Source organism: Amaranthus tricolor, chromosome 16 (assembly GCF_026212465.1).
Source record: "Amaranthus tricolor cultivar Red isolate AtriRed21 chromosome 16, ASM2621246v1, whole genome shotgun sequence".
Classification (NCBI taxonomy): Eukaryota; Viridiplantae; Streptophyta; class Magnoliopsida; order Caryophyllales; family Amaranthaceae; genus Amaranthus; species Amaranthus tricolor.
Genome location: NC_080062.1, coordinates 765,346 through 793,105, shown reverse-complemented (window position 1 = coordinate 793,105; position 27,760 = coordinate 765,346). Strand labels below are relative to the sequence as shown.

At 30.9% G+C, this 27,760-nt stretch overlaps 3 protein-coding genes and 1 long non-coding RNA gene across 5 annotated transcripts; 1 reads left to right on the top strand and 3 right to left on the bottom strand.

Moving 5' to 3' along the window:
- Window positions 1-184: 184 nt before the first annotated feature.
- On the bottom strand, window positions 185-7,053 carry LOC130802198 (probable receptor-like protein kinase At5g39020). Of its 2 annotated transcripts, XM_057666124.1 has the most exons (5): window positions 6,080-7,053; window positions 4,009-4,437; window positions 3,200-3,294; window positions 2,276-2,338; window positions 185-1,480 (listed from the first exon to the last, which is right to left on the bottom strand). In XM_057666124.1, exons 1-5 carry the CDS (start codon window positions 6,886-6,888, stop codon window positions 351-353), a joined length of 2,526 nt encoding a protein of 841 aa, XP_057522107.1. In that variant the 5' UTR covers window positions 6,889-7,053; the 3' UTR covers window positions 185-350. The 2 variants fall into 2 exon arrangements, with proteins under 2 accessions (XP_057522107.1, XP_057522108.1); XM_057666125.1 differs by lacking the exon at window positions 2,276-2,338.
- A 3,637-nt stretch (window positions 7,054-10,690) lies between these two features.
- Window positions 10,691-12,986, bottom strand: LOC130802197 (uncharacterized). Its single transcript, XM_057666123.1, has 6 exons — window positions 12,828-12,986; window positions 12,077-12,284; window positions 11,859-11,991; window positions 11,469-11,768; window positions 11,261-11,380; window positions 10,691-11,170 (listed from the first exon to the last, which is right to left on the bottom strand). Exons 2-6 carry the CDS (start codon window positions 12,277-12,279, stop codon window positions 10,751-10,753), a joined length of 1,176 nt encoding a protein of 391 aa, XP_057522106.1. The 5' UTR covers window positions 12,280-12,284; window positions 12,828-12,986; the 3' UTR covers window positions 10,691-10,750.
- Window positions 12,987-18,743: 5,757 nt separating this feature from the next.
- Window positions 18,744-19,933, bottom strand: LOC130803284 (LEAF RUST 10 DISEASE-RESISTANCE LOCUS RECEPTOR-LIKE PROTEIN KINASE-like 2.1). The gene is given in 3 exon segments (XM_057667492.1): window positions 18,744-19,026; window positions 19,028-19,796; window positions 19,906-19,933. Coding segments are annotated over 3 exon segments (1,080 nt in total).
- A 2,940-nt stretch (window positions 19,934-22,873) lies between these two features.
- Window positions 22,874-26,908, top strand: LOC130802196 (uncharacterized). Its single transcript, XR_009039741.1, has 3 exons — window positions 22,874-23,236; window positions 23,403-23,654; window positions 23,872-26,908. It is a non-coding gene; the product is annotated as an uncharacterized LOC130802196 (long non-coding RNA).
- Window positions 26,909-27,760: the final 852 nt, after the last annotated feature.

Sequence of the window (27,760 nt, the reverse complement as noted above, 5' to 3'; positions counted from 1 at the left end):
AGAAATTGCGGAGAAGAATAAAATTATCGATGGTGATTTCCTAAAGTTGTGTTTGGAACTAATAAATTCATTTCAAATTGTAAATTTCAATTGTGAAATCATAAAGAAAGAATTTGAAAATGACAAGATTATAAAATCATTCTCACATTCTTAACTTTATCTACTTTTAATCCAATGGTAGAAATGACTTAAATTCAAAATTGAATTCATTGATTTGCCAAACATGAAATTAAACCAATAATCATCGTTTCCAAATATAACATAAGCGAATTAACTGGCAAATTATGTTGCACTTATTGGAGACAATCATTTACACAAAGCTAAAAAGCTCACTATAATGGCTACATTGTCTAACTAGAACATGAAATGGAGGATACAAAAAGTCCACCTAATGAGATTTCATCTAGAGTGGTAGAAATTTCGTGTGATCTCAAAGGAGAAGCAAGAGATGGAATCGGAGGAATCTGCAGCAAGTCGAGTGTTCCTTCGAGCATTTCTACAACTCGAGTCATATTTGGTCGGGTGAAGGGGTTGGTTTGTATGCACCATAAACCCACTACAACCATCTTCCTTTTGAGTACTGATCCCTCATTGTTGTTTGTGGTGTCGATTTGATCGATCTCTTCAACTTCCTCGAGTTGCTTGTAAATCCAATGCGGAAAATACTGCTCACTACTATGTTCCACTTTCGTATCAATATTTTTTCGACACCCAACCATTTCCAAAACCAACATTCCGTAACTATAAACATCTGATTTATGAGAAACTCCGCCAAATCTCTTGAAGAAAACCTCAGGAGCAATGTACCCTGCAGTTCCTCTGGCTTCTGACATTGATATTATGCTGTCCTTTTGTGGGCATATCTTAGATAGGCCAAAATCAGATATCTTGGGGCAATAATTCTCGTCTAATAGAATGTTTTGGGGCTTAATGTCAAAGTGTAATATTCTCGTGTTGCACCCTTGGTGCAAGTACTCTAGCCCTCTTGCAATCCCAATCGCGATTTCAAATAAACTTTTCCATGAGAGTTGTTGATTGTTTTCGTCTCTGCCCCCATGTGTGAACTTTTCAAGAGATCCGCAAGGCATGTAGTCATATATAAGAGCGCGTTTTGAACCCTCGTAACAAAAGCCTAGGAGTTTCACAATGTTTTTATGATTGGTGTTTCCGATACTTGCAACTTCATTGATGAATTCCACCATATCCATATCTCGATTCGATGATCTCTTGAGAATTTTCACTGCCACTTGATCCCCACAATGTAGTTTTCCTTTGTATACAATACCGTAACCTCCTTCACCTAGCTTGATTTTGAAGGAGTTTGTAATTCTCTTCAAATCTGCATAAGTATGCCTCTTTGGACCGAGGGATCCATGTTGTTTCAACAATGTTTCAATTTCTTTACTTTTCTCGCTCAGCGAGTTCATTTTTTTGTACAAGAGGATTAGTGCAATTAACATGCATATGCCTATTCCAATTCCTAAAAAGAAAATATTCACATAGGAGTTAGCTTTACTGGTAAGACCACAAGCTGAAAAAAATGAGTCTGGACAATTCAAATAAAAATTGAAGTAAAAGCATAGGTGTACCAAGTTCGTTAGCATGGGGTTCACATGTAACCCCATCTCTTAGGGAAAAAAAAATGAAGAGTATATAAGCTTTGCTGGAATCACAGTCACAACCTACACCAACAAATATGGTAGGCATGCCACTGCACTGTGTAAAGTTGTTTGATAGTTTTGCTGGAATATAGAAAATAATATTAAATGAAAGCGAAACATTCAAAATGGGAGGCCCGAATTTCAAGTTATAACCAAGGCTAATTTTAATTGTCCAAATTCTCTATAAATTAGTTTACTTTTTTAATTTAATTGAATTAGTTTCTAATTTGGGTAGAATTTTTTAGGGTTCTTTTTTTAATTTTTGTTTAGAATATTGAAATTTTGTAATCTACTTATAAGTTCGAAGAAACGTTTACGATAATTTATAGTGTAGTTGAAATTATTCTTCTAGTTTATAAATTTGCATATTCTATTTCTCTTTTTCTGATGTTGAATGATATACATGTGAATAATAATGGACACTTTAACATGCACAAACTCTGATATGATGTTAGATTTGGGTTTGTATCCCAGGTCTCCTTTGTTCAAAAAAAGGAGGCAGCAGGTATTTTTAACACGAAGCTGTTCACAGTTACTAATTGCGAACAAGAGTTGAAAGGAAAATCTAAAACTTCTTAAGTAGAGCAAAGATGGATAGGAAATGATGAATTTACCAAGTATGATGAAGATGATCATGATTTTGGTTAGACCGTATTCACGTCCTACAATGTGCAGTCCTACAATGTGCAACCAAGATTTGTTTAGTGAAACTTGTGCAAGAAATAATGATGAAAATGATAACCATTAAACATTCCTCTGTTCTTTGCATTTTATTATATTTTAGCCAAAATGTCATCACATTGGAGATTATGATGTAACAAATTTAAAAGACGCAAGAGCATTACACTACTTAGACATAAATCAATCCAGTTATATATTTTTTTAAAATACATAGAAGGGCCAGAATGATGTCAGGGTTTTCGAAATCACAAAAGTGATCAACACAGTAGCAAATAGATATTTTCCAAGTAGTAAATCTAATCTCAAAAATAATATTTTTATTATAGTAGTAAATTCAATCTAGGTAATTAACTCTAATTGGAACTTATCTAAACTAATGATAGGATACTTAACCCAAATTAATAGCTAAAATCTTGGGATATTCTATTGAATATTTTATCAACTGATAAAATATATAATATATCTTGAAGTTACAACCAAAAGCTTAAAATAATATTAAAGCCTCGAGATATGTACGTTATATATTCTATCAATTATTAGTACTAGGTCAAACATGGCTTGAACCTATACATGACATGCCTGAAGCAGGTAAGTGCGTGATCAGACCAGTGGTCGATGGAGCTCCAACTTATTATGCTTGTGATTGTGGCTAGAATTCTACTTCCTCCGTTTATTATATATTTGCAAATGATAGAGATAATTTCTCACACAACATATGGTAGTGGCTGGAATTCTACTTCCTCCGTTTATTATATATTTGCAACTGATAGAGACAATTTCTCACATAACATATTACAATCAAATCTTATTATTAGAAAGGTTGACAAAGTCTAAACGACAAATAATAAGATTATTACTTTGTAAAGGGAGAGTAGGATTTGGTGCAGCAAGAGAACCATTTGAAGAACTCAACTTGAAAATCTCCAATCCATTGAGCATAACATCGCCATACCTAAAACACAGAGCAACAGTTGACCATTATTGCAAATTTGAAAACTAAACTCTAACTATATTGTTGTGTATTTATTTAAAACAATTATAAAATAAAAAATTTATTGTAGTGTGACAAAAAGTCTTATCCTAATTTTCTAAATATGAACATCAACTTTTAAATATTATGTCAAGAATATATATTTACAACAGTAAATATATTTGTATTTATTATGAAATATATCTTGCTTATATTAATGAAAATAATTATTAGCTGATTAATTATTAGTTGAATATTTGTTTTTTTTATCCTAATGATTTTTACCCTATTTATTATATCATGGGTTCTTACTCATTAGCTTAAGATTTTTACCCTAATGATTAATTATTAGTAAAGAAATTTTTTATTTTTAAAAGAAATAGAGAAATGGGCTTCAAGTAAAAACAGTTGAAAATTAAACTTCTCGTGAAATTGCTATCTTAAATAGCGATTTTAAACCCATATTGGCTAAAAATGTAAGTTTTTGGGTCAAAAGACTAAAAAAAAAACCGTCAAAGACGGCGAGTTGAACTTGGTTAAAATATATGCAAATGTATTGTAGAAACTCTTTTTATTCATTCTTGTGAAGGCGTTCAATTTTTAACCCAGGGGAAAATCAAAGCTTGACTCCTAGCCTCCTCATGCAAGGGGCCGAATTCTCGATTTCTTACCCATAAAAAACGGTGATTGACTTACGTTGCGGTAAGGTCGGGAGTAAGTGTCACTGAAAGAAGACCTCTGGTTTCGACACTAGCTTTGTTGGTACCACTACCTTCAAAGAGCGTAACGAAATCTCGATACATTGGAATTAAAATGCCACCCGTTAGCGCAAAAACATCAATATCATGTGCACCCATTTGATTGTTGATACTAACGTCGAAAAGTCTTTGGCCAGTGTTGTTGATGTTGGGATCTAACTCGCAAAAATGGAGCCTCACAAGATAATTAAATCCAACATCGACCTCGAACAACCATGTCAAATTTTGGTTTTTCTTCAATTCTTTAACATATGGTCCCATGAACCTCATTGTCAGGTACACTAACTCTGGCGCCGTATACGATGGTGTTGCAACTGTATAATTGATTGTGGTATCGTCGTAGGACAATGTGTAGTTTAGACCATTACTGATCATGTACAACATAAATTAAAATTAATCAATTTACCATCATATACGATAGATTCCGCTTAGAACTGGGTTTGTGGGTTCGTGACTGACAAATCATACCTACACCCCATCTGAAGACAGGGCAAGAGGGATACAGTCAAAGCGACGCTCAAATAAAAAAAGCACTGCAAAGAAAGAGACGAATGAAACCAAATACAATAGCAAAGTTACATGTGTTCAACACAAGCTAAGGTACAACTCAATATAATCAATAAAAATATATATATATATATATATATATATATATATATATATATATATATATATATATATATATATATATATATATATATATATATATATAATTCAGAAATAAGTACATAAAAGTGGTAGAGTGCTATTATTCCGAATTTAAAATTGTATTTGCAGTTTTAAATGATTACTTAATCATCTAATTAAACTTTTAGATAAATTGAGTACTTGATATGACTTTAAAAGGTCATGTCAAGAATTAGAATCTCATTCATCTAACGTTTAAAGTGGGATTATATACTTCAACTATACGGAAGACTTGTATTGCATGATGCACACTTGTAGCCTATAGTGAGAAGAGACGTGATTATACTTCTATATTGCATATTTCCTCCGTTTTTTTTTTTTTTTTTTATGCTTTATAGAATAATTTTACATTGTTCTTTATTCTATAGTATCTTAATATTGCGATTATTATATGAGAAAAATATATAACCATTTGAGAGCTTATTTTATTCGTCTCTTCACACCTATCAATATAATATCATATTATTGTATTTTTAATTATGTTTAACTCGATCCTACAAACGCATTGAACTTCGCAAACACATATTAGTCAAAGATGTCACTGCTACAATCGACATATTGGTCAATAATATTTACCAAGAGCTTGTTTGGTCAACAAATAAATACTTAAATTCCTATAAAATTTTTAATTTTTTAAAAAATTAATAACTTAAAAAAATTCCTAGAAATTGTTTTTTTCTTTTTCTTTTGGTTGAATACTGAAAATGGAAATTATCACACAAGTATAGAGCTATGAAGATTGCATTTTTATCGTTACTTAAAGAATTTTTTATTTTTATATCATAAATTTCGAATAAAAATAACTTTTTTAATCATATTTTAATATTTTAATAATAATCCTTATAATTCTCACATATTTTCTAGCCACTAACTTCATTTTAACATTTGTATATTTCTTATGATCCTTACATATTTCTCATTAACTTTATAAAAATATGTTTTTTATTAGTTATGATCTTTTCAATGACTTTATTTCAATTTTTTTAATAATTATATATGGTGCCTACTTTTTTTCATTAAATTAAATTTATTATTTAATAAAATAATATATTCATTATCTAAAATATTATATTTTTCTTGTTTTCATTTACATTTCTTATCCAAACTTTATAAGAAAAGAAGAAAGTAATTGATAACTTTGTAAGAAAAAAATACTATTTATTTTTTTACTTGACACTAATAAATTAATTACTTCCTATGCTTTTTGGGAATTCAAAAGAATTTATATTTCCTGGTGACCCAAAATTATCTAAAATTAGAAAATTAGAAGACAATTGTCTAAAATTAAATTCAGGAAATTTGAAAAATATTGTTGAGCTTACATCATGTAGTCATCGTCTCTACCGAACCAAGTCCGGCTAAGTCCGGAAACATCACTCTGATCCACGATCGACCCACCAACGTTCAGCCGGATAATATTTTCCATAGTTATTGAATCCGAAAAATTAAACGGGCTATTCAAATAATCTTGAAACCCACCCGTAAGATATGGAACCATATTGGATCCGGAACGGTTCAAGTACAACCCATCGGGAATAGATATAATCTCCAACCCGTTTATGAACCCGAACCCATCCGGGTTACTTGGTGAGAAAGTTAGGTTTATAGCCCTTTGCCCGTCTCCTTCGTCTAAAGAGATGTAAATCTCTCTTACAAGACCGTCTGTTACCGGCGCGGTGGTGTTGGCGTGCGCTTTCGCGTTAGTCGTAACAGCGAACGCGCTAAAATTGCGCAAAATATTGAACCCATTAATTGTGAGCGAAAGAAAAGACGATTTGGTGTCTATGATGTCGTAGGATATGGATAGGGGTGGAAAGTAGAGGCGGACTAGTTTTGGGCCCCACGTAGTAACAGGTATGGAATATGTTGTCGTCGCCCGAAATATTCGGGCCATGTCATAAAGAGGTGAAGCCACCTCTACTGCTTTTGCAGTGGATTTACTGGTGGCAGATAGCGAAGTGAGGATGAAGTCTTGATCATTCTGCCATAGACGGTTATCGATAACAGTTGTTACGCCAAAGCTGATGAGAATGTGGTCGGTTGGTTTATATGGGGTTGTAATGGAATTTGTTAGTGTTGTGATGAAGAGGAAGGAAAGAAGTGTAAGGAGCATTTGAGGGTGAACGAACATTATTGGAGATTGGAGATAGAGAATTAAACGAGTATGGACATATAATTTTTATCAATCAATTTAAATTTAAAAGTACGATTTTTGAGGTGTATATTTTCTAGAGTAATTTTACATTAAAAATTGGATAAAAATTTGAGCACTTGAAAGTTATTCTCTGACCTACGAAATTTAGTTTTATATATATATATATATATATATATATATATATATATATATATATATATATATATATATATATATATATATATATATATATATATATATATATATATATATATATATATATATATATATATATATATATATATATATATATATATATATATATATATATATATATATATATATATATATATATATATATATATTTCTCTTATTTCTCTGAAAATTATCATTATATACTCACCTTTTTTATTTTTCCATTAAATATTTATAAATTCTCAAATGAGATGGTTTTATGGTGAGATCACCTTTACATTCATTGTCGTCTTAAAGTAATCACTTACAACCTTAAAGTGATTATTCAAGATGTTAAGGTGATTAATTTTTATAGTGTTAAAGTGATCACTTATAACTTTAAAATAATCACTTATAACCTTAAAGTATTTATTTATAATTTCAAAGTCATCAATTAGAAAAATAGACAAATTATATAAATTTATTTCAATGATAAAATAGTTTGTTGAAATTCAATATTTACTTGGCTAGATAGGGGTAAAAAAAAAGGATGGCAAATAAGATAAGGATGGCAAATAGTTTGCTCACAAATTAATGTAAAACCAATAGAGTTCACAAATTTATTTATAATATCCACACAGGAAATTATGAATAGTAATTGTTCGGCTAAATAACATTTTAAGTAGCGTTTAGTGGTAGATGTAGTTATTTTCAGAATATTACAACTTTTAGCGTTTCAAAATTAAAATTAACGTTTTATGATATTCTATACATTTATATATATATATATATATATATATATATATATATATATATATATATATATATATATATATATATATATATGTATATATATATATATATATATGTATATATATATATATGTATATATATATATATATATGTATATATATATATATATATGTATATATATATATATATGTATATATATATATATGTATATATATATATATATATATATATATATATATATATATATATATATATATATATATATATATATTCCAATAGCTATTAGAGTCTATAAATGTATGTCACAAATTGATTGATATAAGATAGAGGGATTGGTACCCTAGAGAGGTTGAGAGCCCATATAGCTATTAGATTGTACATATATGAACATAAATACTAAATTTTAGCAAAATAACAGTTTAAGTAGCGCTTAATAGTATATATGACAATTTTCAGAACATTATAACTTTTAGCGTTTTAAAATCAAAATCAAATTTAGTGTTTTAGAATTTTGTTTTACTCAAAAATTTATATTCCAACAACTACTATAAGTTCATAAAAATTAAGTGGCAAATTGATTGATATAAGATAAAAGGGAGTGGTATACTAGAGAGGTGGAGAGCCCATGCAGCTACACAAATTTTTAAATGCGATGATCTCATGGTAAGACCATTTTTATTAGGCTAATTTATTAGGGTAACTTATGTATAAACATGAATACAAAACTTGGTAGCTAAACCTTTTGGGTTAAAGTGAGTTCCCTGCACCTATTTTTTGGCCCAATTATAAAAATAACGTGTTAAAATATTAAACAACAAAAGTGAGTATTTTGAGTACGAAAGTGAATGTGTTAACTAATTTAGTTGATTGACTATTTAGCTCAATTTAAAATAAGTTTATGATTAGACCGATATAAATGAAAAAGGACTTTTATTCAATTTTATTTTCTATAAATGCATTTTTGTCAAAAACTATTTGTTAACAGCGTCATATTAATTAATATGAAGCAATATGATCATAAATGACTATTATTTAATACATGATTTATTTATGCTTAACCTTTAATTAAATTTAGTAACCTTGGGTCGAATTTTAGATATTTGTGTGCGGAATTAACTCAACTGTCATAACTCATATTTATTTGTTATATATTATAAAATTTAATATTAATAAATTTTAAATTAATTAATTTTGTCATAACCTAAATAGTCACGAATTATATTCCTTTGTTTGCCATCTTGCAATAAATAACCTAAGTTTTTATAAAGCATTATGATCAATGAATTAAACAAAATAGTTTTTTAGCATAGAAGAAAATTCAACATAACTTAATGAAAATTGTTCTTATTTACTTGAGGGCCATTATTGATTATGAAATAGAAAATTAATAAAACGTTGGTCAAGTGTAAGCTTTCATATTGACTCTTGATATTTAGTAATGACGCCTATTCAATTTGATCCATCACTCTCAAGTCACCTTTTGTTACTTAGCCCTAGTGTCATTACTTTCTTTTGTCACAAAGCAGGGCCGTCCCTATAATGGGCAAGAGGGGCCGGGGCAAATTCAAAAAACGATGTTTTAATATTTAATAGTTAGGAGTTTATAATAATATATTTAGTAATTAAAGACATTTAATATTTTGTTCCGAGCCTCTTAAATCTTAAGGTCGACCTGACAGAAAAGCTCACTATAATGGCTAACTTGTCTAACTAGAACATCAAATTGAGGATATAAAGAGTCCCCCTAATGATATTGTAATAGTTTGCCAAAATCGATACGATATTAAGAACTTTGATGAACGATAATTTCAATGAACTAACAAATGTTTGATAATGTAAAACTTGCAAAATTGACATAATGATTTAAGGAGGTTCAACCAATGATGGCTACGTCTTCTGTGGTGTGTAGTTGATTGTTTATTTATTTCAATAGTGTAAAACACTCTTACAAACGAAGTATTACAATTGAGTAAGAGATAAAACAAAGGCTATGTATTTGGCTTAGGGGTTGTGTTTGGTGTGTTTGATGTGAGTATGAAAGATCACACTAAATAACATTAAGTACATTAAAGCTATGAATAAATGATAATGAAACTGCCCCAAGTACTTGAAGAGTCAAAAACAGCATCCTAGAAGCATTAGAAACATCGCTCGACCAAAACAGGGGCTCGCTCGGTCGAGCGGCTTGGACGAGCGGGCTACAGGAAGTTTCTTGTTAGATTCTGTCTGCTCGCTCGACCCACCTTAGACCTTGCTCGGTCGAGCGAGCTGGTCGAGTGGAACTTCAGAGAGCACTACAAAAAAATATTGAATTGGCGACACAGCTTTTCGTCGCCATTTCATAGCTAAACGGTCAAAAAGTGACCCTGGCGACGGGGGGGCGACGGGCTTCGTGGTGGTCGCCTTTTCGTTCGTCGCTAACATCAAATTGGACGCCATTTCCTCGCCACTTTTTTGAAGAAATGGGCGACCACGGAGCGACAAGAAGTCCATCGCCAAACACGTGTCTGTCATGGCGACAAGGACTCCTCGCCAATTCTATCGCCAGATCTGGCGACCAATTAGCGACCACCATGTCGTCGTCAAACTGGCGACCAACCTCTGATAGCCTTTTTGTCGCCTACTGCTTTTGCAGCTTTTTTGAAGCCGTGTATATATATATATATATATATATATATATATATATATATATATATATATATATATATATATATATATATATATATATATATATATATATATATATATATATATATATATATATATATATATATATATATAAATTATATTTATATATATTTTGTATTAGTTATAATATTAAAATAAAAATATATACACATAAAACAAATAAATTAAAATAAAAGAGCTGAAATATTATATATAAAATTGAAGTTTATTACAAAGTCACAAAAATTACAAATATTTTAATCATTCATTGAGGAGGTGGAGGAGGGGGTTGATTCAAATTGAAATGCGATTCAAGGAATTTCATAAATTGTTCTCGTTCTCTTGTTATTTGTTCAGTCATCCTTTGATGATAGTCATAGGCTGTCTGAGCATTTCCTCTTCGTATCGATTCCAATAATTGATTATATAACTCCATTTGCCGGGCTTCTAAATCCGCAAACCTTTGTTGTATAATGGCATCATAATCAGGTTGTGCAGGCTGAGAAGCCGGAATATCCGTTGGCTCAGGAGGATAAATAATTTGAGAGGCGGAACCAACCCCAAATACCTCTTTGGTTTTTTTGTTTTTTTTGTTTGAACCACTTTCTACGTTTTTTATAGCATCCAACCAAATTTGACTTGGGTCGCGAGTTGGATGCTCCTCCATCAAAGAACGATATTCATCCTTCAATAAAACAAAGAAATCAATTACCAATAAACAAAGTATTAATTAATACTAAAAATAAATAAATAAACAAGTTTAAAAGATTATTACGTTAACTTTTTGTGACTTGCTATTCGTCCATTGGGAACAATCTCTTGTTTCATTGTCAAAGACCCCATGCGTTCGTGTAAATATTTCATAGGCCGTGGGTCTTTGACCTTTTGATTGTTCCTGAAATATTTAAAAAAAACGACTTAAAACTAAACAAAAGATAATAAAAAAATTCAATATAATACTACTTAATTGACAAAATGCTCACCAAATCCCGCATTGTTCTGGCGTGCGGGATTGAGCCACCTATATGGGTGGCTTCAGCTTTGTCTCTTCCTCCACGTCTACTGGAGGAATTCCTAGCCGAAACGGCTTTATTATCTGGGCGTTCCCAATCCGCCTTCCATCGCGCCCAGGTCTCATTATCGATGGAAGGAGGTTTAAATTCAGGCTTGCTTTTCAACGTCCTACGCCATTTGAAAAGCATATCCGCATAGCGCTTTGCGGCTTTTTCCTCCCACGACCTTCGAACGAAATTTTTGAGGCGAGGGTCCCATTTGTATTGTTTCTAAATACATAAATGTTTCATCAAATAAAATACTTAAAATAATTTATATATAACAAAGTCTAAAAATAAACAACAAAATAATAATTTTACCTTAAATTCATTAAAATAAAAATCTTTGGTGTGTTTTGTCACACCCTTCCAACTACTACCTTCGACATCTTGCCTATAATTGAAGGTAGCCCTTATTTTGGATGCAATGGTGTTTTCGGATATGGGATTAAATCTTACAATAATTAACAAAATTAGTTTATATTGAAATTTTAATATTGAAAAAATATTAATGATAATAAGATGATTAAAATATTTACTTGTTTATTATTGGTAGCCATGGAAGATCCGGACGAGGATCGTCTCCATCATCCTCTTCCATATTTTGCACGGAATCACTTGAAGTATTTTCACTACTCCCTTGAACTCGGTTACTGTTGTCTTCGTCGTTATTGTCGTCGTGGCTACTCGACAAATTATTCAAGAAATAGTTGCTAGCCCAATCATTAGGGTCGCTGCTCATTTTGCCTATAATATTTATTTCAAATCCTAATATTATTTTCAACTAAAATCAATCTTATCTATACCATAAAATGTCCCAATTTTATCTACGTAATGAATTTTTTCATCTCAAACTAAACATTACTACGTATACTATTAAAGCAATTCGAAAATTACATTTAAAAATTACATTAGACATGCTCAAAAATTCGAAAATATTAAACAAAAAAAAAAAATTCGGAACTAGATAATAACAACATATTAAAAATAAATTACTCTATAATTCAAAAGTTACATATTAAATAAAAAAAATCTAGAAAAAAATATAACATAAAACATGCTAAAAGTATACCATAATTCATAATTCGAAAATATAAATTACTCCGAAATTCAAAAAACGCATAAAAAAAACATACATAATTCAACATGAACATCGTGAAATAACTAGAAAAACATGTTGACGATGACAATATACTCCATAGCTCGAAATCAATCATAAAAAAAAAAAGCAATCAAACATAATCATCAAGAACATTGAAATAATTAAAAAAATAAACAATAAACACTAACCTTTTAATAAGAAGATGAGTTTTTCAGAGTTGAAGATGAGTAGAAATCACAAAATGATGAGCAAAAGATTAAAAGAGAAAAGAAAATTAATGGAGAATAAGATGAATGGAGGAAAAGAAAACTCAAAGGTGAAGTATAAGGAAAATGAAGAAGTATGGAAATGAGGTTACCTGCGTAGGAAATGAGGAATTAGGGCTTCATATGATCTTTTGTCTTCTGAAGTGGGCGACCAACGGGGCGGTAGCTGAGTCGTCGCCAACTGCAATGACAAGACCTAGCAGATTGGACTTTTCAGACTAGCGACGAGATGGCGACCCAAATGGCGGTAGCTGACTCGTCGCAAGAACCTCGGTAATCAACATTTTTGCGTGCTGCAGTGGCCAAATTATTTGGCGCAATTTTTGAAGTGGAATGGCGACGGTTAGCGACGGGCAGTTGGTCGCAGTTTCGTCGCTGCCTGCACTGACTAGACAAGTCTGTTTGACTTTTCAGATTTGGCGACCAACCTCCAGTCGCTAAGTCGTCGCTAAGCCTCGATAATGGAAACCTTTGCGTGCTGCAGTGGTGAAAAATACGGCTGGTGCAGTAATTATTATTACTGTTGTTGTTATTATTATTATTATTATTATTATTATTATTATTATTATTATTATTAATTTTATTATTATTATTATTATTATTATTATTATTATTATTATTATTATTATTATTATTTTTATTTTTATTATTAATTTTATTATTATTATTATAATTATTAATTTTATTATTATTATTATTTTTATTTTTATTACAATTGTTATTGTTATTAATAATATTATTGTTGTTAAAATCAATATTATAATTATTATTATTATTATTATTATTATTATTATTATTATTATTATTATTATTATTATTATTATTATTATTATTATTATTATTATTACTGTTTTTATTTATTATTAGTATTGTTAATATGATTATTGTTGATATATATTTATTATTTTGTTGTTGTTGTTATTATTATTATTACTACAAAATATTAATAATTCGAAGCATTATAATTAAATTGTATTAAATATTACAAAATATTAAATAATTACATATAAAAAATTAAATTAATCTTCATCACTAAAATAGTCGTCGTTCTCAACATCTTCATCTTCAGATTGTTCGTCTTCTGACAGTACAAGATCCACATCTTCTTCAGTATCTTCATCATTATCATGCACCTGTTGAACAATTTCGCCAGATGGATCAAGAAGCGGTGTGTGGGAAACATCTTCTTCAATTTCAATACGGTCCCTATTTTCTTCTTGGAAAGCAGCATCTTTGGATTCCTGTTCTACTTCTTTGTCAAATTTATTCTGTTTGACTTTGCAAACCGCTCTCCAATCTTTTAAATTTTGTCTTGTACTCGGATATGGAAGATAATACACTTGACATGCTTGACTTGCCAACACAAACGGATCATATAAACGATACGAGCGACGTTGATGTATGTCAACTAACTTATATCGTTTATGAATATTTGTTCCGCGGCTATTTCCAGTAGTAGTTGGGTCATACCAATGACATTTGAACAACGTTACTCTTTTGATAGGTATCCCCGGGTATTCAACCTCTACGATTTCAAGCAATTGCCCGTAAAAATCTTCTTCGTCACGACTGTTGTCAGCAGCTTTGACGCACACTCCGCTATTGTCTGCTAATTTATTTGATGCATGACGTACTGTATGGAATCTATATCCGTTTGTGTAACAGACATTGTAACTCCGAGCATGTTTTAGTGGTCCTTCAGCAATCTGCTTCAAAATGTCACTGTTCACTCGGTTATCGAATGATCCTTGTCTTGCCTGTAACACAAATGGAAATAACTTTATGAATTTAATTAACGTAATACTGACATACATACATAATAACTAACGTAATAGATGAACAACATACTGCAGTTGTGAACGCATCAGTGAAATTCTCTTGCACAAACGCTTCAATCCTCTGACTTGACCAATTCGGTTGATGTCTTTGAATTGAACTTTTAAACTCAGATACAAATACATCCACCTCTGGACAGTTCATTAGCACGTATCTATGTGCAATCTCGTAATTTCTTTCATCCAAAATATATGATATTCCTTTTCCATGAAATCTTATTGGATGACTGAAGATTGTGAATACACCAGTTACAATATTGTTGTAACTTCCATCGTCATTCCTAGGAAGGTTTCTGACCCTACATCGCACATGTGGCTCAAAATAATGGGAAACAAAATGCGGTGCTTCCTCGGTTAAATATGCGTTGCATATCGACGCTTCAACATGAGCTTTATTTTTGACATTCAATTTCAAATGTCTAAGGTACCTGTACGGAAAAATTAGTTCACTGGTAGAATAATGAAAAATTTAATTACATATGATTTATATACCTCTCAAATGGATACATCCATCTGTATTGGACCGGTCCTGCAATTCTAGCCTCATATGCCAAATGGATAGGAAGGTGTTCCATGCTATCAAAGAATGTGGGCGGAAAGATAGTCTCTAGTTTGCAGATGATAACCGGAATATCTGCTTCCATTTTCCTCAAATCCTCCACACATAGCTTTGTGGTTGTCAAAGTTCTAAAATATAAGCTCAACTCTGTAAGAGCTTCCCAAACCTTCACCGGTAGCAATTCTCTGAATGCAATTGGAATTAAGCGTTGCATGAAAACATGACAGTCGTGACTTTTCATGCCGAACAATTGATGCTTGGCCATGTCAATATTCCTTGCCATATTGGAGACATAACCATCGGGAAATCTAATACTCTTCAACCATTGAAGCAAGGCACGTATCTGTTCTTCATTTAATGTATAGGAAGCTTTAGAAATAGACGTACCTGTATATAATCATAATAAGATGTTATATGAATTATTATTAATTATTAAGTATATAAAGGTTTGAGTGTACACGTACCTATAGGATGCAATTCTGAACGTATACCAAGTTCACGCAGAACGTGTCTACCCTTGATGTGATCCTTTGTTTTACTTGGCACACACAACAAAGTGTTGAAAATGTTATCAAAAACATTCTTCTCTATGTGCATAACATCCAAATTATGTCGAATCGTGTTAGTTTTCCAATATGGCAAATCCCAGAATATGCTCCTCTTCTTCCATCCAGCAGAGTACTTACTAGCCTCTTTATTATATTCCGGTGCATCTTCTTCATTGACTCTCAAAAAACCAAACTGGTCTAATTCGTCAAGCAATTCAAGTCCTGTCCGAATGATAGGTGGGTCTCTTTTCTCAACAATGCCTACTCTGAAATTTGTTCTATTTCTCCTGTAGGGATGACTTTTATCTAAAAATCTTCTATGACAGTCAAACCAACACACCTTCTTGCTATGCGTAAGGTAGAAAGCTTGGGAATCATCCATGCAGTAAGGGCAAGCATATCGGCCCGCAGTACTCCACCCGGACAACATCGAATAAGCCGGAAAGTCATTGATCGTCCACATTAAAGCTGCTCGTAGTTGAAAATTCTCCTTTCTTGACACATCAAATGTACAAATACCCTCCTCCCACAACATATTCAACTCTTGTATTAGTGGTTGAAGATATAAGTCAATGTTGTGCTTTGGATTACTCGGCCCAGGGACAATCACGGTCAAGAACATATACGGCTTCTTCATGCACATCCATGGCGGAAGATTGTACGGTGTTAAAATGACAGGCCACGATGAATACTGTTGACCCGAACTTCCAAATGGGTTAAAACCATCTGTGCACAGACCAAGCCGCACGTTTCGAGTCTCCAATGCAAAGTCTTGATGAATGTCGTTAAATGTCAACCACGCTTCAGCATCGGACGGATGTATCATCTCTCCATCCTTAGTGCGGTGCTCTGCATGCCACCTCATATGCCTAGCTGTTGCCTCTGAAGCATACAATCTTTGTAATCTGGGCCCTAGGGGAAAATAATGAAATTGTTTCCGCGAAACCTTATCACCCTTACTGTTTCTTCTCCATCTAGAAGTTTCACAAATGTAACAGCAAGTTGCATTCGCATTATTCCCCCAATATATCAAACATCCGTTAGGACAACAATCTATCTTCTCAACAGGTAATCCAAGAGCAGCTATTTGTTTTTTCGTTTCGTAGAAGTTGTTTACCATCGTATTCTCTTCTGGTAACACTTCGTTCAGAATACCACAAATATCATTGTAACACCTCTCAGTGAGACGATGGTCTGTCTTCGGGTTTGTAAGTCGACCAATAATAGACATCTTCGTGTGATTTTTACAACCTTCATACAGAGGACTATTTACAGAATTTAACATTTCAAAAAACTGTTGACACTGTGGGTTTGGATTTTCGTCAACGTGTACCGGTGGTTCATTATCTACTGACTCTACATTATACTGTGAGGGAAAAAAGTGATGGTAATTGTCTGGAAACACACTAGCTACTGCATCATGCACCATCTGTGAGTATGGATTTGGATTATTTGACAATTGCTCTCCGACTTCCGCTACAACATCAGATGTTGTTCCTATCTCTATGTTCTGATGATATTCCCACTCATAGTAATTTTCAACAAACCCCCTTCTCATTAGATGTTCCCTTACTTCATCTGCTTCCTTAAAACAACAATTTTTACACTTTTTACAAGGACATCTAATCTCAGAACTCATGCTTTGTGAACGAGCAAAATCTAAAAACTCTTCCAACCCTCTCATAAATCTTAAACTAAACTTTCCATTTTTTCGTCGGTTGTACATCCAACTTCTTTCTTGCCTAGAACTCATTTTTAACACCTAAATATAATATAATAACATAATTATTCAACTTATCAATAAAGTAAGTTAATGACAATAACAATATATGACAATAATAATATAATTATTCTAATAAAAACTACTAAAGCAAACTAATGTAAATAAAAATAAAATATAAAATAATAAAAAATATAAAAACTCAAGAAAATAACAATAGAAATTAAATAATAAAATTAAATCAAGTAAATATAAAACTCAAGTAAATAACAAAGAAAATAAAATATGTACTAATTAAATAATAAAATTAAATCAAATTAATGACAATAGAAACTAAATATAAATAATAAAAATAAATAAAACTAACTCATATAAAAAAAAACAAAAAACTCACTAACCTCTTCAAATTCTTTAGCTTCCAAAATATACTACGATGCACAACAATCGGTTGGTTATTTATAGAATAAAATGGCGACAAGACACCGATTACCAACCCATCGCCACTTTTGAATTCAAATTCAAAAACATGGCGACCAAAGGGCTACCAAACACTTTGTCGCCTGCTATTTGAAAAATGAAACGTAAAGTAAAAACAAACCTGGCGACGCATTCGCGACAAACTGATCCCGTCGCCAAAATTTAAAATTAAAAACAAAAAGGGAAAATGAAATTGGCGACGCCTGGGCGACGACAAATCCCGTCGCCAAAAATCAGGAAAAAAACTAAAAACAAATGTCTTCCTTGGCGACGCTTGGGCGACTATCAAACCCGTCGCCAATTTACTTTTTGCTTTTGCGACCAACCTTTCCCTCGCCTTGTCGTCGTCAGTTTGCTTTTTGCTTTTGCGATCCAACTTTCCCTCGCCATGTCATCGCCATTGGCGACCAACTCTTCCCCTCGCCATTTTTCCATCGCTAATTCAAGAGTTTTTTGTAGTGGAGCTTCGGACAGTTTTGCTCGACTTTGCATAGTAGAGCATCTTGAATTAAACCTTAGCACTTCTTCATCAATTCCCATAACTCCCATGATTAACTCACATTTCATGACCTCATTAATCCATACTTTAATCGTCATCATAAACCACAAACATTAAGACTACACTTAATACATCCATTCATGACATTCCTAGGATTCCATCCCATAAGTCACCGCATGAATGCACACATAAATGTACACTCAAGTCACACCATTCATAACAGATATTTCATCCAGAGTCGTAGAATTTTGATGTGATCTCAAAAGAGAAGCTACAGATGGAATCGGAGGAATCAGTAGCAGGTCGAGTGTTCCTTCGAGCATTTCTACAACTCGAGTCATATTTGGTCGGGTCAAGGGGTTGGTTTGTATGCACCATAAACTCACTACAACCATCTTCCTTTTGAGTATTGATCCCTTGTTGTTGTTTGTGGTATCGATTTGATCGATCTCTTCAACTTCCTCGAGTTGCTTGTAAATCCAACCCAACCATTTCCAGAACCAACATTCAGTGACTATAAACATCTGATTTATGAGAAACTCCGCCAAATTTCTTGAAGAAAACCTCAGGAGCAATGTACCATGCAGTTCCTCTGGCTTCTGACATTGATATTATGTTGTCCTTTTGTAGGCATATCTTAGCCAGGCCAAAATCAAATATCTTGGGGCAATAATTCTCGTCTAATAGAATGTTTTGGGGCTTAATGTCGAAGTGTAAAATTCTCGTGTTGCACCCTTGGTGCAAGTATTCAAGCCCTCTTGCAATCCCAATTGCGATTTCAAACAAACTTTCCCATGAGAGTTGTTGATTGGTTTCGTCTTTTCCTCTATGTGTGAACTTTTCAAGAGATCCGCAAGGCATGTAGTCATATATAATAGCGCATTTTGAACCCTCGTAACAAAAGCCTAGGAGTTTCACATTGTTTTTATGATTGGTGTTTCTAATACTTGCAACTTCATTGATGAATTCCACCATATCCATATCTCGATTTGATGATCTCTTAAGAATTTTCACTGCCACTTGATCCCCACAATGTAGTTTTTCTTTGTATTCAATACCATAGCCTCCTTCACCTAGCTTGATTTTGAAGAAGTTTGTAATTCTCTTCAAATTTGCATAAGTATGCCTCTTTGGATCGAGGGATCCATGTTGTTTCAACAATGTCTCAATTTCTTTACTTTTCTTGATCAGCAAGTTCATTCTTTTGTACAAGAGGATTAGTACAATTAACATGCATATGCCTATTTCGATTCCTGAAAAGAAAATATTCACACAGGAGCTAGCTTTACTGGTAAGACCACAAGCTGAAAAAATTGAGTTTGGACAGTTCAAATAAAAATTGAAGTAAAAGCATAGGGGCACCTAGTTCATTAGCATGGGGTAACCCCATCTCTTAGAAAAAAAATGAAGAGTACATAAGTTTTGCTGGAATCAAACTCACAACCATACTAACAAATGTGGTAGCATGCCACTGCACTGTGTAAAGTTGTTTGATAGTTTTGCTTTTGTTTTGTTTGAAATTCATTCATAGGATGATAGAATAATACTATTTTATTACCTTTGTTTTAAAATTGTGAAAATAGAACCATATTTAGGTAGAAATTGATCAGTTTAACGTCAAAATTGATTACTTATAGGTCAAAATTAAAATTTTTTATTTTAATTGATCCGTTTAAGGTTTATTTTAAGTTGAAATTGATACATTTAAGGTCAAAATTATACCTTCAATGTCAAAATTGAATTTTTTTGTCTTTAATTTCTGGGAGACAAGCCATTTTAATTTTTCAATTTTTAGCTTTTGGGACGGCCCATATTGACGGTTTCAATATGAGACCGTCGCGTCCAAATTTTTTTTATTATAATTTGTAGTAGTAGCTGAAATTATTCTTCAAGTTTATAAAGTTGCATATTCTCTTTCTTTTTTTCTGATGTTGGGCGACTTTAACATGATGTTAAATTTGGGTATGTATCCCAAGAGTTGAAAGGGAAAACAAAAAGTTCCTAAGTAGAGCAAAGATGGATAGGATATTATGAATTTACCGAGAATGATGAAGATGATCCTGAATTTGGTTCGACTGTGTTCACGTCCTACAATGTGCAACAAAGATTTTTGTGGTATAAGCATATGGCCACCCTCATTGTCAAGTAGACTAACTCAGGCGCCGTAAATGATGGTGTTGTAACTGTGTAATTGATGTTTGTGATAACGTTGTAGATCGATGAGAAGTAGTTGTGACCATTACTGATCAAGTACAATAACACTAAAATAATATTAATCGAAATCAAAGTTACTAATCATTTTTATTCATTGTACATTATTTCTTCAAATATAAGCAAATATTTATTAAATCTAATTAATAAGTTTTTATCAGAAAATAATCCAAAAGTGTAATTATTTACAACGGAAAGGTGAAAGGTTGGATTATTAATGTTAATTTTTCCTATTCATATTAAGTCTAATTAATCATTTTTTATCAATTTCTATCACATATCTAGAGTTTGCAATGGACTGAGGGCTCTTTGGGGCCCAGATTTTAGTGTTAAATGGATTGAGCTTTAAATGACCCTTTATTTAAATAAAAATAGAACAAGCTAATAATGGGCTCTGAATTATTCTTGCCAACAATCAACATATTGTACATTTCTTAAACAACTAATCTTACGAGTGACCGTCTCAATATGAGATCAATAGTCCAATAGTCCAATAGTCCAATCAGCCCAATTATATTTTTTTCCAATAGACCAATAGTAATTAATCTATTTAAGTTTATAATTGATTTCTTTTATAAGTTATAACTGATTATTTAATTGCTCATTTTATATAGAATTGATCACTTCAAGGTCTAAATTGATCACTTTAATGTAAAAATTGACATCAAAATTGAATTTCTTTATTGATATCTTTTAAAAGTTGTAACTGATCATTAAAGAATCACTTTATATATAATTGAGCTCTTTAAAGTTTTACTTTAAGTTATAAACTTAGTACGTAGAAATTGATCAGTTTAATGTCAAAATTGATCACTTTTAGTTCAACATTCAATTTTTTTATATTTTAATTGATTTATTTAAGATTTACTTTAAGTAGAAATTGATATCTTTAAGGTCAAAATTAAATTTTTATTCTTTAATTTTTGAAATTTAGATCACTTTTAGTTTTCAATTTTTGGCTTTTAAACCGGTATATATAAAAGGTCCCAATATGAGACCGTCTATCACAAGTTTTTGCGTTCCTTAAATAATCGTAATTAGTTGTTTTGATATTAGTTTAGGAACACATATTATGTAATTATTATATCCCTTGAATAAGGGATTTTTTTGTACTATATATATTTACCTTTTGTCATTAATGAGAATTATTAATCGTCTTCCAAAAACCTAATATATTATGATATATTATTATAGATTTATAATCATTAATTGTTTAAATATTATTGACAAAAGCAAGTAATTAAGTTATGATGCATTTTAATACTCAATCTGACATGTCTATATCAATGAAAATTAATAAGAAAAAAATTATAAACAAGTCAGATCGGGTCGAGAGGCCCTCGTCCACGTTCATAAATTCCACCAATTATTTTACTTCAACCCAAATTTTGTAGAAATATTGAACTATTAACAATTTGAAATTGTAGTTACGACCCGTTGATTGTTGGTACCAAATAGTAGTAATAAGAATTGAACTTATTACAATTTACCATGTTTTTAGTACATTCAATTAATTAAGTTTTGTTAGCATGGAAGAGAATGACCCAAACGATTGTTTTGGAACTGGTTAAGAAATAATCATAATACGTGCCATAATGCCAATTAGGGGTGTTTAAAATCGTATACCGAATCGATTTGGATCCGAAAATTTGCTTTTCGGATAATGAAAATCATGATTTGGGTTGTTCCGATTCGGATTAAAATGGATTTCTAGATTTCATATATCTGATTTATCGAATCGGATACTGGATATCCGATTTTATTTTATTTTTATTTTTTGCCTTTTTAAAAAAATTTTGCGATTTTTTACATATAATATTTAAACTCATTTCGCTTTCTTTCTTTAATGAAACTTATTATTTAATGTTTGAAAAAAAAATCATTTTGAGAATATGGTTAGATTTTCAAAAGTCTAATTTAATTAAAAATAAATTAATTATGTAACTTAGTTGTATTGGTGAATTATAAATATTAGTAAACTCAATAATATAATCAAAGTTATATATATATATATATATATATATATATATATATATATATATATATATATATATATATATATATATATATATATATATATATATATATATATATATATATATATATATATATTAAAAAATAAAATAAAAAAAAATTTAAAAATCAGATATCCTTTTAGTAAATACTCCGATTCGGATCCGGAATATCTGCCTTGGCAGTGTTGGTGGTGGTCGTATGTAGCGGTGTGAGGATGAACTGTAGATCGCTCTGCCATTCGTCAAAACTGCCATCATCGGTGGGCTGAGTGGAATGTTTTGGTAGGCCAAAGTTGATGAATATGTGATCGGGTGGGAAGTAATATGGAGTTAATAATTAATTTCTAAGAATTCTTTAGAACTTTTGTAGTCTTAAAAGAGCAGAGATAGTCATGGATAGCTGAAATCCTACCCCATTCTAAAGACCTTATCTATGTCTTAGACTGCTGAAATCCTCTCGCTTACCAGTTGGTGTTCTGTTTTTTGCTTTTGCCTTTTATATTTTATTCTTATACTCGTTTTTTACCTAGTTATTTTTATTTTATTTATTTCCTATTTTATGTTTAAAGTCCAAGCTTGTATAGTAATATGTAAGCTGACGGATTCAATTTCAATCATTCCTTCTTGTTACAGGAACCTATCATTCCAAGGAACAATTTAGAGCCGGGGGACTTTTTGGTCGCATCCTCCTTTATGGGGTTGCCGTTTTTCTTCCCTTCCCAAATCCTGATCATAGTTTTCTATGAGCGGAATACACTGGATACGATGATGATGATGATGATGATGAGATGGTCATCGACTATTTTGTTTGTATACAAACTGTGAACTGAGCTGGAAAAATCAAATTGCAAAAAAACTGAACCGACCAAAAATCAGCTCAAAATGGTATGTTCAAGTCTTAATATCTATGAATACTTTTTATAAAAAAGGAAAAATTATGTAGAATAATTCAATTTTTTTATAATTTTTTTAGAATAATATTACTATGTCATATTGATTAATACATAAAAAAAATTACATGAACAATATCGAAAGTATGAGCTGTATTTTCTTAGAACATACATATACCTCACATTTTATGATTACGCCCTTCAAAATTAAGGTTTTAGACTTTGGTGAGCGATGGCGATTAAAGAAGAAAGAAGAATGAGAGTGTGATAATGGTTGCAATTGGTGGTGAAGGCGAAGCATTCTTAGTGATGACGGAGGTGGGTGAAGTTTCTCAATGATGATGGCTTGTGTGTTACAAAAAATTTGTAAAATTGTAGACAAATCAGTAAAATGATGGATCATTTTAAGTAGTTTTTCTTATAAAAATTTAAATTATAAGAAATACTCCCTTCGTTTATTAAATAACTTTTATTTGTCATTTTTGAATGTTTTATTTAATGTTTTCATAATGAATCTTTCTATTTGTATCACAAATTTGGACATTAAAATAATCCTCATTTTAATATTTTAATAATGCCTATATTCCCCACATATTTTCCATTAATTTAATTTTAACAAATTTATATTATTTATGGTCCCCACATATTTTTAACTAATTTTATTAAAACATCTTTTTATTAGTTGTGGTCTCCATATTTTTTCACTAACTTTCTTTTAATAATTTTTAAATGTTTATGGTCCTAATTTTCTTCAATTAAATTTATTATTCAATAAATAATATATTCAAAAACTAAAGATTTTATTTTTATTAATTCTCGTGAACATTTCTTGTGGGAACTGTATTAAGGAATGGAAGAAGTATATGTTAAAATCATATGTATCGTGACAAATGTAATAGGATCACACATTGATACTCCATATTTTAACTTTTTTATATCCATTAAAAATCATGAGTAGCATTTTTATCTCTTAAACATGGAATATTTGAAAAGTATCCAGCAATATAAAATAGAGAGAGTAATATACAAATAATTATAGTAGTACTATTATTACTTTTTATAATTATATCTATCTCATATTAAAAATAATTTTTTTATCAAAATGAAACATTTTTCTTTGTTATTTATTTAAGGAAAAATTACCGTGAATGATATGAACTTTAATTAATTTCCCTACAATAATACGAACTTTTAATTAACCTGAAATAATACCAACTTTGACGTACGTTTTCCCATAGCATTCAAATTCACATGCAACCTGTAAAACAGGTAATTCTACCCTACAAAAAAGATAATTTTATTTAAAGAAAAATAATTTCCAATCCCCTCTTTACTCTCCAGCTATGCACCACCCCCTCCCCTTCCCCTGCGACGGCGCCCCCCACCCAACGAGGCTCAACAACCCATATCTGCTACACCAATTTAATAATGGTGGTCAATTTTGATGGTCGAATTTGGTAGTGGAAAGGTAGATTAAAGATTATGTTGGATTGAATTTGGGATGGTTATGGTGGTGGTTCACATTTAGGGTGGGTGGTTATGGTGGTTGTTTGTGGAGGTCGCATCAGGGGAAAGGAGGTGAGGAAGGCTGCACAGGGCGCTGTTTATGGGAGGCCGATTGGTGGTGGTGGAGTGGAGGGAAGGGTTTGATGGTGGTTGAAAATAGAGGGGGATAGGGGCTGCACAAAGGATGGGGAGTTGGATTCGGTGGTGGATTTTGATGAAGATGTGGTGGCTGGAAGTGGGTGGGGAATGGGAGTGACAGTGAGCGGGAAACGGTGGTAGTTGTGGCCTGTGGGGGATGGGGGCTGGAGGTTGGGCTAGGGATAGGGAAAGGGTACGGTGAGGATTAGGAATTCATGTTCTTTATTTTTTCTTTTTAACCTTAAAAAAGGTGTTGAAGCTAAATTTTTAACCTTAAAAGTATGCTTGCATCTGTGTTAATATTTAAAAAGAGAAGAAAAGTCAAATTATGAAAATAAAAAAGATGATAATATGATACAAGGGTAATAGAAGATTATCATTTTATTTTAGGGACAAATATTCAATATGTTTTACCTTCAAAATGAAAGGATTAATTTTTCAACTTGTCTTTCTCCATCCATCGCTTTATAACCATTTATTACTGACAATTATATATTTTTTTATTTTATGCTCTAATAATACTCTCTTTTAGTTTAATATTTATTCCCCCATAGATATTTACATTGTATAAAAACCTAGTCTTGTAAATACAAAATCATGCACATAGGACAAATCAAGGATTGGTTTGGGGTATATTATATGACTCCTAACTCTATATGTTTTACATTAAAAATTAAAAATTAAAAATTACCCTCAATTTGTATTTTTATTTTTAATATGTTAACAAAAAAATTACAAGTTGAATCAAGGATTGGTTTGGGGTATATTATATGACTCCTAACTCTATATGTTTTACATTAAAAATTAAAAATTAAAAATTAAAAATTACCCTTAATTTGTATTTTTATTTTTAATATGTTAACAAAAAATTTTCAAGTTGAATCAAGGATTGGTTTGGGGTATATTATATGACTCCTAACTCTATATGTTTTACATTAAAAATTAAAAATTAAAAATTACCCTTAATTTGTATTTTTATTTTTAATATGTTAACAAAAAATTTTCAAGTTGAATCTTACTTGATTAGTCTTAATGTAAATTTTATTGATATCAATTTTTTATAATTTTTATTATTCATAATTTTAGACATTATGAATTAAAACAATACAATACATTGAATAGTATGTATAATCAAGTAGGCACTCAAAAGAGATGGAGGAAGTATGTTTTTTGCTTATTAGCCTTTAAGTAAATTTAGTCGTTTTTGATGACTCATTATGCTAGTATAAGGTGTGCAAAGCTCATCTGTATATATACGTGGATTCAACTTAATTGTCATTTTTTTTTTTACTCCTTCCTATTCTTATTAGATGATTTATTTATTTTTTTCATGCTATTCACCAATTATACTAGTTTATATTTTATTCTCACACAAATTGTTGTGTGATACGGTCTTATTGTGAGACGTTCTTCAATTATGAGTTGAATAACTCAATTTACAATTTTTAATAAATAAGCTTCTTGTTTTGAAATCGTTTCACCGAGAGCCGGTCTTTCACAAGAGTAGCTATTATTCTCAATATATTAATAAGTGTATGTGATCTTGTTTGATTCGTCTCAATGTATATTTTATTATCATTAACTTTTTATAATTTTTAACAAACACTTTTCGACACATTAAAAATTAAAATGATGTATAAAAAATGTGAAAAACCATATGAGGTATTATTACATTAGAATAAAAAAGGTTATAATACTTCAAACAATTCAAAACAAATAGATTTTTATTTAAATAAATTAGTTCATAGCCTAGGCAGGTCGGACTCCTTATTTGCCATCTTCCAATAAAAAACAAAAGCTATGATCAATCAATTTATCAAAATGGTTTTTAGCATAGAAGAAAATTCAACAACTTTATGAAATTTGTTCTTATTTTACTTGAAGGCCCCAATAAATTATAATCTAAAATAAAGAAACAGTTGCCCAACTTTAAGGGTTGATCTTGACTCTCAAGTCTCAAGTCTCAAGTCTCATTTTGCCACTCACCAATTGACTTGGTCCAATTTGTCTACTTAGTATACAAGTCTCTCCCAAAAGTATTCTTACTTTTATCGCTACATTTTCTTTTATTCTTGTAATTTTTGTTTTTAGATTTTAATGTAAATATAAAAGTTAAATAATTTTTATTGTAAATTTTTAAAAGTTATAATAAATAATATTTAAAAAATATATATCGAGACGAATTTATCAATATTCACATATGAATATGTTTTTTTATATAAATTAATGAGAATTATTAATTAAAATTTGACATAAAATTTTATAATTCCATTTGAGAAGAGTAAAAAAGAATTTTGTTATGTATGTATGTGGCAAAGTAGAAAAAAACTAGACTTTTATAAATTGCTAATCTTGCTCTCGTCTCTATTTTTTTTTTCTCTCAAACAATTCTAACCTTCATTTAAATTTTTGGGGCTACTATCAACCTTATAATGATCATGATAGAGGGAGGACTTT